The sequence below is a fragment of the Conger conger genome, chromosome 1 (assembly GCF_963514075.1).
Source record: "Conger conger chromosome 1, fConCon1.1, whole genome shotgun sequence".
Lineage (NCBI taxonomy): Eukaryota > Metazoa > Chordata > Actinopteri > Anguilliformes > Congridae > Conger > Conger conger.
In genome coordinates this window covers 73,907,030-73,917,999 of record NC_083760.1, presented here as the reverse complement: position 1 = coordinate 73,917,999, position 10,970 = coordinate 73,907,030, and the positions used below count along the sequence as shown (strand labels likewise).

Genomic DNA, 10,970 nt, shown 5'->3' with positions numbered 1-10,970 from the left:
CGTCCCGTTAACTAGTACGTAATTAAACCGTCAAAATTACATTTCAAAATGATCCACATAATTAATGATGCAGAATGATCGATATACCGAAGAAAGATGAGTGAGAATAAAAGTATACTGCCATTGGCAAAAAACTAACAAAATTAATTTCAAACGATTACGGAGTATCCATGCGCCAGAGAGTGACCTAGTCGTTTCCACTTCCGGTGTCGCTATTCCGCCATCTTGGTGCGGCCGCGGAAAATAAAATATAAGTTATATATATATATATATTTTAAAAGTTACATCAAAGATAGATGAGATAAAACAAACATTTTTTTTCAATAAATGTTGAAAACTAGTTTTTTTCCTCCTCTGACGTCGAGGTAAGTAATGCGCTATCACCAAAGCATCATCACTGTGTAAACGTTAACTAATAGCCAGCTAACCATTTTAACTAGTCGAGCTAGCTTGCTACCAAGCTAAATATGCTTCGGAAAGTTGGCGCTATACGCACCAACTTAGTTTACCATACGTAACGTTATTTACCAGTGTTATCAGGAGTTAGAGCGTAAGCTAGTCAGCTAGCCACAATTGCAATATTGAAAAATAAAGTAACTTAGCCTAATGTTCATTATTAACGTTAGCTAATAAACATTAATAATTAACTGCGCTAAAATGAACCAATGGTATGTTATTGAAACATAACATTAATTTAACTGCGCTAGCCTAGTTGGCTAGCAGGCATTTTCCACACCAGTTTTACAGACCACACGTTAGCTAGCAGTGATAGCTAGTCATCCTGTATCTGAAATACCTGTTATTGCTGCAGTTTGCTTGCTATTGCTAGACAGCTAGCTTCGCAACAAGTGGAAAAGTAGCAACCTACTGCATAGTTGCATAGTTAGATAACGTTAGTTGTTTAGCAAGTTAGCTAGATAAATATAAGTTGTAATGTGGGTAGCTAACTGTTATTGGTCACATTTTCATATGTATATCTATGAAACTGTTAGTTAACATTAGCTAGCTAAATAATTGCAGCAGAGCTAACTTGCTTGAACGCCTGGTAACGTTAGCTAGCTAACTTATTACATCAATCCAGTTAGCTAGTCAGATAGCTAGCTACATGCTGTTGAATTGCTATTATTATTTACTAAAGAACTTCCTACAGGATTAAAAGTGATTTTTGATTTTAGAAATATTGAGGTAGACATTCGTGAAATGTGTGTTAAATGTTTCCCTAGCTAGCGCTAAACTGCGGTCGAGCTATCACCACTTAAAATTAGGTGTGCAAGCAGAGCTAGAGTGATGTGAGACTAACGGTACCACAGTAACGTGTTGCGTTATTAGAAACACTTATAGAAACACTTGTACAACGTGGCTGAGATTGTATTTTATTTACAAAGATTTATTTACATTAGGGCTGGCCAACCCAGTTCTTTTGAGATCTTCCGTCCTGTAGGTTTTCATTTAATTAGCATCTCTAGCTGTTGAATGTGGTGTGCTGTGCCCCAGCAACAAGGTTGAGCAGCCCTGCTTTATTTCTTTAAATTAGATAATATATTTTTTTACCACAATTTTGTTTAACATTTTTAGACCTGTTTACATTTACAAAACTTAAATTTATATTTATTTACCTCTTAAGCCTCATATTAATATTTACATACATATTAGAACGTACACTGCAGCGTTACCAAAAACAGTATTACTAAGTGTATTTGCTATGCGTAAGACATACTTCGAATTGTCATAGTCATTAGTACAAATTCATTAAAAAAAACAAAAAACATCCTCTATTGCCGCTGTTTCAACTGACCTCTCAGAATTTTCAGGCGTAACAGAAAACTACTTTGCAACGAAACAAATTACCTAAACACTTCCCACATTTTTTGAAATATTTTCGTTCAATTTAGATGTCATTGGTGGATCTAGGGAAGAGGCTGTTGGAAGCTGCACGAAAAGGACAAGACGATGACGTCAGGTCGCTCATGGCCAATGGAGCCCCCTTCACCACAGACTGGGTAATCCATCATGCCACTGTTGTCAGGGTGATGTTGACAAGCATGACAGATTCTTTTCATTTTTGAGAAATTGGCTAGCCTTTAATGAGAAACCAGCGATGGTTTTTGTGAAGCTTTGAGATGTGAACACAATGACAGAGGTAATTATATTCCTGATTAAAAATAATAATAATAAATTGTAGGTAATTAGCAGAGTAAATATTGAGAGAGTCTGTGTTGCATAGTGCCCTGAAAAAGTATTTTTCCTCTTCCTGATTTCCTCTATTATGGCATATTTGTCACACTGAATTGTTTCGGATCTTTAGAGAAAATGTAATATTAGACAAAGGGAACCTGAGTAAACACAAAACGCATTTTTTAAATTGCCATTTTACTTATTTCATGAAAAAAGTGATCAAACACCAAAATCACCCCTGTAAGCTCAAACTTAATAAAGGTAAAAACTGGTTGCACCATCTTTAGCTGCAATAATTACATTTCCTATAATTTTGTATCAGCCTTTCATATTGCTGTGCTACTTTAATTCTGACAAATTTTCAAGCATTAGCTAAATGCTTGTTTCAGATCCTGCCACGGCATCTCTATTGGGTTCAAGTGAAGACTTTGTCTAGGCCACTCTGAAGCCATTTCTAAGGCTCTGGGACTACTTGGAACAGTGGTAAATATTCCCAGGCATGGCCCACCTGCCCAAATTTCTCCAAGGGCGCAGTGACAAAAGTCACAAAAGATCCCTTTAGAACATCTAAAGATCTGCAGGCCTCTATGGGATTCATGGGAGAGTAGCACGGTCAAAACCACTGCTTCAATGCTTCTCATATTTGTAAATCACCTGGATGATCCCCAATGTTCTATGGACAGATGATACGAGATACGAGTCTCATTATGCCTGGGGTAACACTGATACAGCATTTCACAGTAAGAATTTAATTGTAAAATAAAAACATGGTGGTGGTAGTGTGATGGTGTGGGGATGCTTTGTTGCCTCCGGACCTGGATGACTTGTCAGAGTATGAGCATGAGGGGAATGTCCACTGATCTGTCTGTGAGCTCAGGTGTAATTGGGCTATGCATCAAAATAATTATTAAAAACACGTCCACATCTGAATGTCTGAAAATAAGCTAATTTAAAGTTGTGGAGTGGCCCTGTCAAAGTGCTTGTGACAGGACCTAAAACGTGCAGCTCATGCTCAAAAACCTACCAATTTATAGGAAGTGTTTGGTTGAGGTTATTGCTGCCAAGGTGGTGCAATCTCTTAGTATGTTTAAGGGGGGGATTACTTTTTTGTATGGGTGATTTGGGTATTAATAAATAGCATGGTAATTTAAGAAATGTGTTTTGTGTTTATTCAGATTCTCTTTGTCTTAGAACACATTTTATCTAAAGGTCGGAAAACCATTCATTGTGACAAATATAATACAGGAAAAGGTATAAGCTCTTTTCCTGTATTCAAGGAGGATATTTCTTATATGGGTTTGCCAACATTTTATTCCAGCAGTTTTCTATATTTTCATATACCTTGTCTGTTGGTTTTGAATGACAGCTGGGGACATCGCCGCTGCACCTGGCAGCTCAGTACGGACGCTATTCCACGGCGGAGGTGTTGCTGAGAGCGGGAGTCAGCCGGGACGCTCGCACTAAGGTGGACAGGACCCCCCTGCACATGGCTGCTGCTGAGGGCCACTCCTCCATTGTGGAGCTGCTGGCCGGGGTAAATACTCCCCTCTCGCAGGAGCCTGTAAATGCATGGCACGAGCACCAACAAGTGCTGTGAACTGAAATTTGAAGTAGAATGAATTCTCCGCCTACTTTTATTGCGACAGCTGTGAAGTCTTTCTGAAGTCAGGTGAGAAGATGGATGGCAGTGCTGTCATTATATTACATTTTATTTAGCTGACGCTTTTATCCAAAGCGAAGTATGAAAGTTTCAACTTCCTGTCTCCTGGGAGGTTGAAACTACTCATGAATTCTTGACCAAGAGAAATGTTTCATCTCGTAGCTTTGATGTGAACAGGTCAGTTTTAGAATGTTGAAAACCTTGAGCTTTGCGAAGAGTCGCCAGTAGCAGCCATTGGTCTGACCTAGCCTTTAAACTGGAATGTAAAGCAGTCTTCAGGCAAAAAGTTTTTAAAGAATTTAAAACATAAAACTTTTTCAGTTCGGCCATCCACTGTGGTCTGATGATCACCATAACTGGATGTGACATCCAAGCTATCGACAGCAACAACAATCTCCATTTATTTTGATATAAGTTGCATTTCATGGACAAAATGACAATCAGAGAGTTATAGATTATTCTCCTGAAAGCCTATAATTCCATGCTACAGTAAATTAGTGGGCTTACAAAGTGAACAACTGAATGCAAAACAATTAGTCAAATAGTGCATGGGGAACCCCGAATGGATTCGGTAAAGCTGTTGCTGAGCAGAATCTCTTAATTCTTGGCACATTGTAAATGGACAAGAGCGTCTCTGTAAGCGCATGTAAAATGTGCCGTCTCACCTACTGCCCCTCTCTCCTCTTTGGGCATGCCCCCCAGCAGAGTGGGGCAGACATCAATGCCAAAGACATGCTGAAGATGACCGCTCTGCACTGGGCGGCCGAGCACGGCCACCGGCAGGTCGCTGAGCTGCTGCTCAAATACGGAGCCGACGTCCACGCCCTCAGCAAATTCGACAAAACGCCTTTCGACATCGCCATGGACCGCCACCACGCCGAGCTCGTGGTCTTATTGCAGGCGAGATACATTCCCTTATAAACTCCCTTCAGATACGGTCCACGTTGAAGGATGACAGTAGCTGGTTTCTCCTTTCTGAACACGATGCATGCATGTGTGTTTTCAGGAAGGGATGCAGACCCAGGTGAATTTGAACCCAGAGAACAACCTGGCAGGCAGTACCCTGGCTGCCCTTGCCTCACCCCAGTTTATTTTCTCCAGTGCTGGGGTGGTCAACCTCTCCGACCTCATCTACACCACGGCCAAATCTACCTCAGGTATGGGCACACAGTGGGAGTCCTTTCCCACTGCCACTACTTCTCTGTGTGTAAAACAACAAACAAAAGCAAAATTTAATTAGGAAGTTTAACATCAAACACAGACAGGCAGTGTGAGTTAATTTTTGTTTGTTTTTAATCGGATTTCATTTTTTAATGGCCAGTTCCATTTCCAATTCTGTTCAGAGATAGCGGGTCTATTTCCAAAGGTCAGTGCTGTTATTCTCTCTAATTCAGCAAGGTCATCCTTGGGGTGATAGAATGCTGCTATGCTGGCGTGTTCTAGAAGAATCCTTGGATTTTAAAGGAGGAATAAGAAACGTCATGCAAAAGTGAACCAAATCCAGAGCAAACCGTGATGTGTTCTACATTGCTTGTCTTGTAGAAGAGTCTGTCTCCACCACGTCTGTACTGGCTACACTAGCAGCACTGGCGGAAGCTTCCGGCCCCATGGCTCATTCAAATAGAACAGGTAACAAAAGCGGTTATTCTAGGATAATAATCAGTTTTATTCTAACTATTGTGGCTGTTCAAAAGCATTTTACTCCTTCCAGTGGAAGATTGAAGAAAAACATTTTTTTGCAACATAGAGTGCATTTCTTTTTCAGTTTTTCTCAATAGCATAACTGGAAATGTAGTGGCATGAAGCCAGTTTCGTCTATTCAGTAGTGTCATCTTAAACCCCACTGTATTCATATAATAATTCTTCAGATATATCATTGCTCTATAGTCACAAATGCGGTTAAGTCAAATTTGGGCTGGGATTAATGTCCCATATGCTGTTGTGCATATGCACTTGAGACATAATGTATTTAACTATGAAAATGTCAGAGAATACATTATCAACCAATGTTTCTTCCATCATGTGCTGCTTGATATGAAAGGCATCTGTGCATCAGCAACAATCATACAAGGACGGGGAAACAACCAGGAATACAGTGATTTGCTTAAACATTCAAAGAATGGATAACTGGGATGTAATTATGAAATGAGGAGAGATTGTGCTCTTCACATACATCCAGAAGCGCCAGTATTGTGTGCTGTGTAAATGAATACTTTTCATGTGCAGAGCCTGGAAGCCGTTATCTCAGCTGCACAGTACGACTGCTGTTCTTGTGATTGGCACCCATTTTAAATGCATCTCACATAATTGGGGCTCAAGCCACTACTGTGTGCACACAAATAAAGTTATGATAAAATATATTAAAAACTAACATGAATAGTGTTTGTCTTTTCTGAATGTTGACAGACGGATGTAGGCAGCCAGCATTGGCATATGTTTGAGCTTTGAGATGCAACCTCACTGTCACCTGTTAGAGTTTCTGTTCACGTCCAGGTAAAGCCGGCTGTGGCTTGTCTGGGTGAAAATGCAGAGTGCCTCTCCCCTCTCTGCAACGGCACACCTCCCTTAGCTGTGAGTGACAGTGCTGTCTTCCTCCTGCAGGGGAACTGGAGGAGGTCACGGCTGCCAATTCGGTGGACTCAGCCATCCAGCACATGGTGGGCGATGGGGGTCAGAGGGTCATCACCATAGTGACAGACCAACATGGCAATCTGCAGACGGGCGGACTCGGACAGCAGTTCTTTGTCACCATGCAGCAGGGGCAGCAAAGTGAGCGTTAGGCACTTACAGCTTCCTCCTGCCTGTTTTTCAGCATCCTGTCTCTTTCACTCATGTCTGCAGGGTTCTGCCATTAAAACCTTCGGGTGATACGAGTCTCATTATGCCTGGGGTAACGCAAATACAGCATTTCACAGGAAGAATGTCATTGCTACCTGTATTGTAGAGCAGCTCTTCTAATGACCTATGTGGCACTACTTGGGTCTGACATTATATCATACATTCAATCAAAACACATCGATAAGCAGTTTTAGATTTTTGTGCATACTGCTAGCTAGCAAGCTTGCACACTATATGAAACCAGCCTTTTAGTTATTAGTTGCAAGTACAATACTTAAGATTATTTTATTTACTCAATTTATCTAGGCATTCCATATATTTGACATGGTCTCCTCAGCAGCTAGCCCACGAATGCCTGGTTGACATTGAAGCACAGGATTGCAGCCCTAAGAAATTGAATAGCAGGCATATTTATTTTCTCTCAGTTGAATTTTAACGCAGAGGAGGGCAGAGTAGTGATCTCTCGTGTGTTCTGCATTTTGTGTGCAGTGGTAGCAGTCCCAGCCAGCCAGATCACAGAGGAGGTGGTGGAAGAGGAGGTCCAGCCTACTCCCACCCGTAAGAGGAGACTGGAACCGGCGGCCAACCACACCGAGCCCAAGGCCAAGGTTAGTGCGGCATTCTCCAAACTGACAGCCTCTGACTTTACAGAAAATCTTAAACCCCCCCCCAAAAAAGTGTGGTTCTCAGGTAGAGCCTTTGTGTGCCTTTGGGAAGTCTTGAGCTGTGTGCCGGTTGCGTTCTCCCCAGGAGGCAGTGCAGGAGGACAGCAGGGAGCGGCTGCAGGAGCAGCTGCAGGAGGCCACGCGTAAGGCCCAGGAGTACCGGCAGCAGCTGCAGAGAAAGGAGCAGGAGGCGGAGCAGTACCGCCTCAGGCTGGACGCCATCGCACACGGCCAGACCAACGGCAGCAGCCCGGGGGAGGAGGAGGAGGAGGTGGGGCAGGAGGAGGTGCTGCTGTCTGAAGGGGCCATCATCATAAAGGCAGCAGAACTGGACCCCTCCGAGGAGGAGGTGGTCACGCTGGCGGAGACGGTGGAAAGCGCTGAGGCGGAGGTCTCTTTGTAATGACAGACTCACAGTGGGACAGGACGGACGGCCTGGTCCAGCTGCATACATTCTGCCCTTTCACTCGCGTTTCCTACATCATACAGTTTTGTATGATTATTTTACTGTACCTTTTTATGTACATATGAAGAAGCCATGGGAATCTGGACCACGATGCCTTCCAGACGAGCTTTGTCTGAGAAGACCAGAGCAGTAATGTTCAGTGCTGGACAGTCCAGATCTCATACAGCCACCCCCTGCTCAGTGTTCCCTCCCTCCTACGTTGCCTTATGAAGGTTTCTGCCACAAACGTTTTTGTCTACTTTGTTTCCCTTTTCAAAGGGGACTTCGGATGTGTCTTTCAAAAAACTTCTTCCGAAAGGAGCTTTATAATGGGGATTTGGGGGTGAGGAATGGCATCCCTATCTCTTATGAACCATTGTAAAAGATTTGGCAGGGATATTTTGCAAAAAGTGCTTTCAGGGAAGGATTATTGGCCTGCTTAATAGAGTTGTTTTAGTGGGGTTCAGCAGTGAGCGAGACCGTCCCATAGCTGCGGCACGCACCAGCCCCCACAGCGCTGCATCCCATTTCCTCTTTATCTGATGCGTACTTCATTGTTACTGTGAGAATGTGCACAGTAAATCACAAATCACTTTTCAGTGTTGGGTCATCAGCATTTCCTCTGGGGTGCAGAACTCCATACCAAAATCCTGTGCAAAAGGAGCCTGTAATCTCAGTGCCTTTAGACTCACAAGCTCTTAATAATCAGTTTCTCTGAGGAGATGGTTACGCCCACCTCTAACTTCAGGCTTCAGGAAATTAAACATCTTAATTTCAGTTTCTTTTGATATTTCAGTGGCAACTGGGGACCCCTATCCGTAAAGTCACTTTCAAACTGCAGCTATTAGACAAATAAACTAGTCTTTTGTCATCATACTCAAGATCGCGTCCCAGTGCCCTGCTTTTGGCCTTTCCTCTCGCACTGCATGCCGGGAACCTGTGGCTGGCTGCTTCCTGAGCTGGAGTCGTCATGGAAACATTACAGTCACGCTGACCGCCTTGAGCCTGGTCATAGTTCAGCGAGCAGTCGGCGGCGGTGGTAGCTATGGTTTTGCCGTACCATGGATACCACCAATAGTCAACGGACAGAGGATCCATCTTAGAAGTTTCATTTGCTTCATCACCAGTTGTATAATCATTGTTCATCATCGTTGTATAACGGAACCCTATCTAGCAATCTGGAATGTTGTGCAGAAGAAAGTGGCCTCCGTATTGTAGGTGGTGTGCTGCCTATTACTGATGAGTCAGGCTAAGAGCTAAGCAAACAGTGCAGGTGTCAGATAAAAATAATAACCGTGTGCAGTTCCAGGGGGGATTTACAGCAAAGTTTATTTTGTATGGTACAGACCTTCATTTTTATACACATGCTATTTGGAATTTTTACAGTGCATGTACTTCTGGATTGCCTGTGTGGTTCTACAAAATAGGCTAATTTGTCTTGAGGTATCTCAGTAAATGCGGATAGATAGCTTGTTTCAATGAAACTTATTTAATAGGTGGATTTGGTAAAATAGCAATTTTCTGAGCCTCTTTCAGTTTCTCTCTGCATCTGCTTAACCTGTCACTGACAACTATCCATAGAGGAAATCCTGTTTTGTAATATGTGTCAAATGTATATTTGTATTTTTAATGACCAATTTTGAATACTGTGCATTGTGGGTGCTTTTTATATACTCAACCAGCAGGTGGCACTACACTTAAGGAGATGCATCAAGGTTGACGAACACAATTTATAATTTAGCCATTATTTTATTCCTTTATGTCTTCAGTCTCTTGTCTGAAAAATGAAACGGATCAAAATATTTTTTTAAGGTTTAGCAGTCCCATTGGAGTTCAGTAAATAAGCTTTTAAAAATGTCTGTAATCAATAAGGGAAATTCTTGTTTTCATAACTGTGCCATCACCCACCAGTACTGGTACCCATTGTTACCCATCCCATATTCTTCCTCTGTATTATTGCCTATCAGCACAAAGCTGTCTGGTCTTCTGTTCTGTATCAGGATTACGCCATGCGGAGGCGGCGGCTGTAAAGCACGTCGTGTGAAAGTTCTGCCGCATGCTGAAGCCCGTTGCTGTTTGGCAGTAGTTCTGGTCTTCAGTGTTACAGTTTGCATGGGCCTAGCTCCTAGGCTGTAATTATGGCTTGTCTAATTCTAGTTTATTCTGTAATTGTGGGCCAATGGGCCTTTCAAATGCGTTGAATGTAATTTGATTGAAAATCATTTTTATACCATTGATCCTTTTTGGAGTATTGTAGGGCTGCTATTTTGCAGTGTAAAATAAGGGCTTCTGTTATCTTTTTTGTATGTAAAGATCCTGTCAGGGGTTGTCTTCCATACATTTCTATGAACCACAAAACAATGAAAACATGACTAAATTACCCAGTTGTTTGCGGAAGAAAAGCAACGTAAAAGTTGAGTTTTTTTCTTTTTGATGAAATATTTTTGAATTGAATAAATGTGCACTCATTCACAAGAAAAAGATGCCTCAAGTTTTATTGTATAGAAATGTTGAGCTCTTGAATTGGATCTCAGGTTATATGGTGTATTCCACCATTTTTGTATGTATGCTTGTTTGGACAATATGAATCAATTTGTTATGCATTTAAAGGGTATTGTACTAAGTGCCTTTAGTTTATCAAATTGTGTGCGACATTCCCATGTCAAAGGGGTTGCGTAGTCTTGATTAAAATTTACAACATTTTGACCTGTGAGAAAAATGTCTGGTGTGAATATGACCTACAGCATGTTTCTCAGAAGATTAAGGATTTAATGCTACTCGTGCTGAAATGTTCATTCTTGACTCAATTATTAATATAATTTATTGTCTTATTAATGTCTTTATATATTTTTGACCTGCCACTCCAGTGCACGGAAAAAAAGTACAAATTTGCTCTGGCCATAGCACCAGGTTCCATTTTATGTTCCAATGCTGCATTACTGGAACTGTGTGATGCGATTTTCATTCATTTCCTTCAGCTAACCACATGGTAAGCAATAAATCAAGTCAAATGTTGTTTGGATGCTTTCACTCCAGCCAGATAAGCAGATGTGAAGGCTGCAGGCCTATTCAGAAACTGTCTAGCTGTTTTAGAAAATGAGATTAGGACGTCACCATAATGCCGTTGTCTGCCGTGAAGGAGAGGTAGTCTAATTGCGATTTTCCCACAAGTCTCATCATACGCCCA

General features: G+C 41.8%; 1 protein-coding gene across 4 annotated transcripts; it reads left to right on the top strand.

The window, feature by feature from the left end:
* The first annotated feature begins 214 nt into the window (after positions 1 to 214).
* gabpb2b (GA binding protein transcription factor subunit beta 2b) lies at positions 215 to 10,485 on the top strand. Of its 4 annotated transcripts, none has more exons than XM_061244048.1 (9): positions 215 to 365; positions 1,893 to 2,000; positions 3,542 to 3,709; positions 4,541 to 4,735; positions 4,842 to 4,992; positions 5,378 to 5,464; positions 6,437 to 6,604; positions 7,163 to 7,281; positions 7,424 to 10,485. In XM_061244048.1, the coding sequence occupies exons 2-9, from the start codon at positions 1,893 to 1,895 to the stop codon at positions 7,739 to 7,741; spliced, it is 1,314 nt and encodes a 437-aa protein (XP_061100032.1). In that variant the 5' UTR covers positions 215 to 365; the 3' UTR covers positions 7,742 to 10,485. The 4 variants fall into 4 exon arrangements, with proteins under 4 accessions (XP_061100032.1, XP_061100040.1, XP_061100015.1 ...); XM_061244056.1 differs by having other exon boundaries at positions 4,538 to 4,735; positions 7,427 to 10,485; XM_061244031.1 differs by having other exon boundaries at positions 4,538 to 4,735.
* Positions 10,486 to 10,970: the final 485 nt, after the last annotated feature.